At 31.2% G+C, this 3,573-nt stretch overlaps 1 protein-coding gene across 1 annotated transcript; it reads right to left on the bottom strand.

Annotated features, from left to right (window-relative positions):
• Positions 1–1,222: 1,222 nt before the first annotated feature.
• LOC127083332 (uncharacterized) lies at positions 1,223–2,940 on the bottom strand. The gene is made up of 3 exons (XM_051023640.1): positions 2,069–2,940; positions 1,465–1,995; positions 1,223–1,390 (listed from the first exon to the last, which is right to left on the bottom strand). Exons 1-3 carry the CDS (start codon positions 2,834–2,836, stop codon positions 1,280–1,282), a joined length of 1,410 nt encoding a protein of 469 aa, XP_050879597.1. The 5' UTR covers positions 2,837–2,940; the 3' UTR covers positions 1,223–1,279.
• Between the last annotated feature and the right edge of the window lie 633 nt (positions 2,941–3,573).

Raw genomic sequence — 3,573 nt, 5'->3', positions numbered from 1 at the left:
GGATCGCTAGACAAGCTAATAAAACTAGCACTCATATTGAGAGATAAAGAAAATGTTGAGGATATTAAAAGTTAGAGGTAAGAAGGATATCTAGTAAAACGGAAGCTGACAAGAGGCAAAATGTAACTGCGAAGAATGAAAGTTTTAAGCAAGGAAATGCAACCGTACTCTTAAGGAGGAAGAGATAAATGCACTCGAAAATAGAAATTAACTCTCAAAAGTTGCAAAAACTTCCTTTTATATATATATATATATATATATATGAAAAAATATTTTTACTTCAAAATTAAGTTTAAAGACTTATTCCATATCTTAATCTTATATTTCTATTTAATATACCAAGTTTAATTGAACATATATGTAGAAACATATTTTAAAAAATAATTAGATTAAAGATAAAATTATATCGGGAATCTTTTAAGTTTTTTTTTTAATAGGTTGATTCTTTAAGTTTGTTTTATAATAATTAATTCTTTAAATTATCAAACGTGTGAATTTTTATTCTTTTTTAATAGAGTAAATATATTAATTGTAGATGTAATTATTTTGAGTGGTATTAAAACAATGAAATACAATAAAAAATACAATAATCATATTTTTTTAATATTTAAAATGTGAGAAAAAGGATGTCAAATTCTTTAAAAAATCAAGTTGTTAAAAAAAATTAAAAAAACTAATTTTATAAAAAATAATTTAAAGGAATCTTTGGTATAATTTTGCTTAGATGAAATGATCAGATAAAGTCATAAAACATACTTTTTTTTTTCCTTTTTTTCAATCTAATGGCTTGAATTGCACCTGAGATACAACTGGAGAGAAAATCAGCAGGAGATCTATATCCACGGGCCGACTGGAAACTTATATCTGCACACACAAAGTAAGTTCTTTAAATTACTTTAGTCATATCCTTTTTCTAGTCCTCTGCTCTGCCTTTGAAGTTAATGCTAAATCGCTAGAGCAGTTCTTACCGAAGTTACTTTTCTTCCATGAACCCTTCGTAATCTATTTAGCATCCTCGAACTTGTTTAATCAATTGAAAATGCTTCAATTATTCAAAGTCAACTATATAGTTCTTGAAAGATATTTAATATTTCCACTAATGCATTTATAACTGATTTGTTGAACGTTTGATGTGTAGTGTGTACTACTTTACTTAGAAATTAGGTTGAACACAACTGAATAAAAATCATTATCATATAGCGTAATAAGTACTTCTATTGACTTCTATCAAATGTAAAACTTGGAAACTGAAACAAATTTAATACATAGTGTTATTCTATCAATGCATATAAATCAATTCTTCATATTTGCATTCTCTTATTGAAATTTCCATTACTTGACCAGAGTTAGACTGCAACACATCACAACACTGCCTTCTTGGACTCTGCAACTGAATACAAAATTACCATTATTAATTACCAAATTAAAAACATTAAGAATTAAGATTCATCTAAAGCATTATACCTGTTTAGTGTCAAGCTCTAACTTTTTTGCGACGACTTTAACCACCTCCAAATTCTTCAGTGATATCGTATCGTTGGAACAGTCTCGAAAAGATTTCGTATAGTTGCTAATGATAGAGTCTTTATCAGAAGATACATTGTTTAGATAGAAAATTGCAGGTCTTTCACAAGGATCCGGATGGATTCTTGTTGTACTAAATGTATATATTCCAGCATAAGGTAAATTTTTCCTCCATGGTTTGAATGTTTCCTGAACTCTCAGAATATCTGGTAAAAGTTCATTGTTTTGGAATATTTGAACAGCATAGCCCCATGATACTGAAATCGTCCGCGAAGATTGTTTATCGTAACAAACTGTTCGTTGTAGGATCCTCTGTGAATCAACACTTGCAGCCTCGAATAAATGTTGCACTGATTTTGAAGTTGTCATTTGTGGAAAGATTGGTTCAACAAGATCAAGATGATGTAAGGATAACAAGAGACTTAATGGATGTGCAGCCAATAATCCAAAGATGTTTCCGCTTAAATCAACCTATAATCCAAAGATTATTATTACAGGAATCACTAAACAAATATTCAATAAATAAAAAAGTGATTATTAGTACCTGATGAAAACCAGGTTCATATGTTAATCCAACACCAAGTTCTGATATGCAAGAGAACACCCTAGCATCACTTCCATAAAGATGAGAGTATCTTTCAATACAAGAATCAAAAACTTCATATAAAACATTTGCTAAAGAAGCACTTATAGCAAAACCACCTCCACCAAAAGCCATTCCAAAACCAAAAGCATAAGACCCTTCATAATTCTCAGAGTAAGCACCAACATAGTACCAAAGCCTATGATCATATTTAGAAAGAGTCTTAACAAGATTCTCAGGAAAGAAAACTGTGTCGTCATCACCAAACACATACCACCTAACATTTGAATGATTATTCAATCCAACAATCTCTTTCACAACACGCGCCACGCGAATCGCTGATCTTAAACCACGTTTGTAAGTGTAAAGAAACTTTGAAGTGTCTTCAGAGACACAAAGAGGAGGAGCAAAATCATCACTGTCATTTTGTTCAGGTGGAAGATTATCCACAAAAACACAACCCTTAATATTTTTGTTCCACCAAAGTTTGACATAGTCTTTCCTTTTAGGCCATGATTTTCCAGTTGAAGCGATTCCAAATACAAGATGATTAACATCGGTTGGATCAGATTCGGCAGCTTGAGTCGAAGAACTACGTACGTTTGGTATTACTATCTCTGATAATGTAAAGTATAATATGGCAATAAACATAAAGAGAGAAATTGCACAGAATGAAGATGAGACTGTAATTAGTTTGGTGAAAGGTTTGGTTTTGAGTAATGATTTCATGGTTAACAAGGGTGATGAATGAGAATGAAGTTTACGAAATGTTAGAGATAGAAAGTTGAATTCTATAATTATGTGTAAAGTGTGATACCAAAAATTGCGGCGTAAGAAAGCTCAGAGAGTGGCATCTCATTGGCAACAAAGTCAACCATCTACATTGGGATATGCATATGCTTGCATAGGCATTTTTAAGTCTTGCTCTTGCTCATTGCCCATCTATTCCAGGTTAATGAAAGTTGAGTACTTTGTTTTACAAGTTTCATGAAGCTGAATTAGTTTATACTTTTATAATTAATAGTTTTAAGACGCTTAAATTTATGCATGTGTCACTAAGTATAATTCAGTTGATAACTAAAAGTGTTAATATGGGTTTGACTTCACAACTTTGAATTTTGGTGACTTTGTAAATCACCCCAATGTAACTTGGTTTCATAGAATTTTTTGACGACGGTTAATCTCGTCCTTCCCAAATCACCCATAATGTATGAAGTATCTTTAAAGGTTAGGGATGCCAACCAATTGACATCCGTTCGTTAACGGGGATTTATGTGAAAATTGTCTGTTTGAAACTTTGAAGTTGGAAATTATTTTGAGATGGAGGGAAAAGTTTCCCGGATAATACTTTGTGGCGAGGATCGGAGAAGTATCCATGTCCCGCAGATTCTCCGACCCCAACCATATTTTTTAACTTTTATATATATAATATATAATTATATAATTTTGCATGTTTATTTTATAAA

This window comes from Lathyrus oleraceus, chromosome 5 (genome assembly GCF_024323335.1).
Source record: "Lathyrus oleraceus cultivar Zhongwan6 chromosome 5, CAAS_Psat_ZW6_1.0, whole genome shotgun sequence".
NCBI lineage: Eukaryota > Viridiplantae > Streptophyta > Magnoliopsida > Fabales > Fabaceae > Lathyrus > Lathyrus oleraceus.
This window is presented reverse-complemented; position numbering and strand designations above follow the sequence as displayed.

Coding starts and splice junctions, on each gene's coding strand:
- LOC127083332 (XM_051023640.1), bottom strand. CDS start 2,836: ATGAAATCATTACTCAAAACCAAACCTTTCACCAAACTAATTACAGTC. Junction 1,996..2,068: donor ATGAACCTGGTTTTCATCAG/GTACTAATAATC, acceptor TTTGGATTATAG/GTTGATTTAAGCGGAAACAT. Junction 1,391..1,464: donor TAGAGCTTGACACTAAACAG/GTATAATGCTTT, acceptor TTTTGTATTCAG/TTGCAGAGTCCAAGAAGGCA.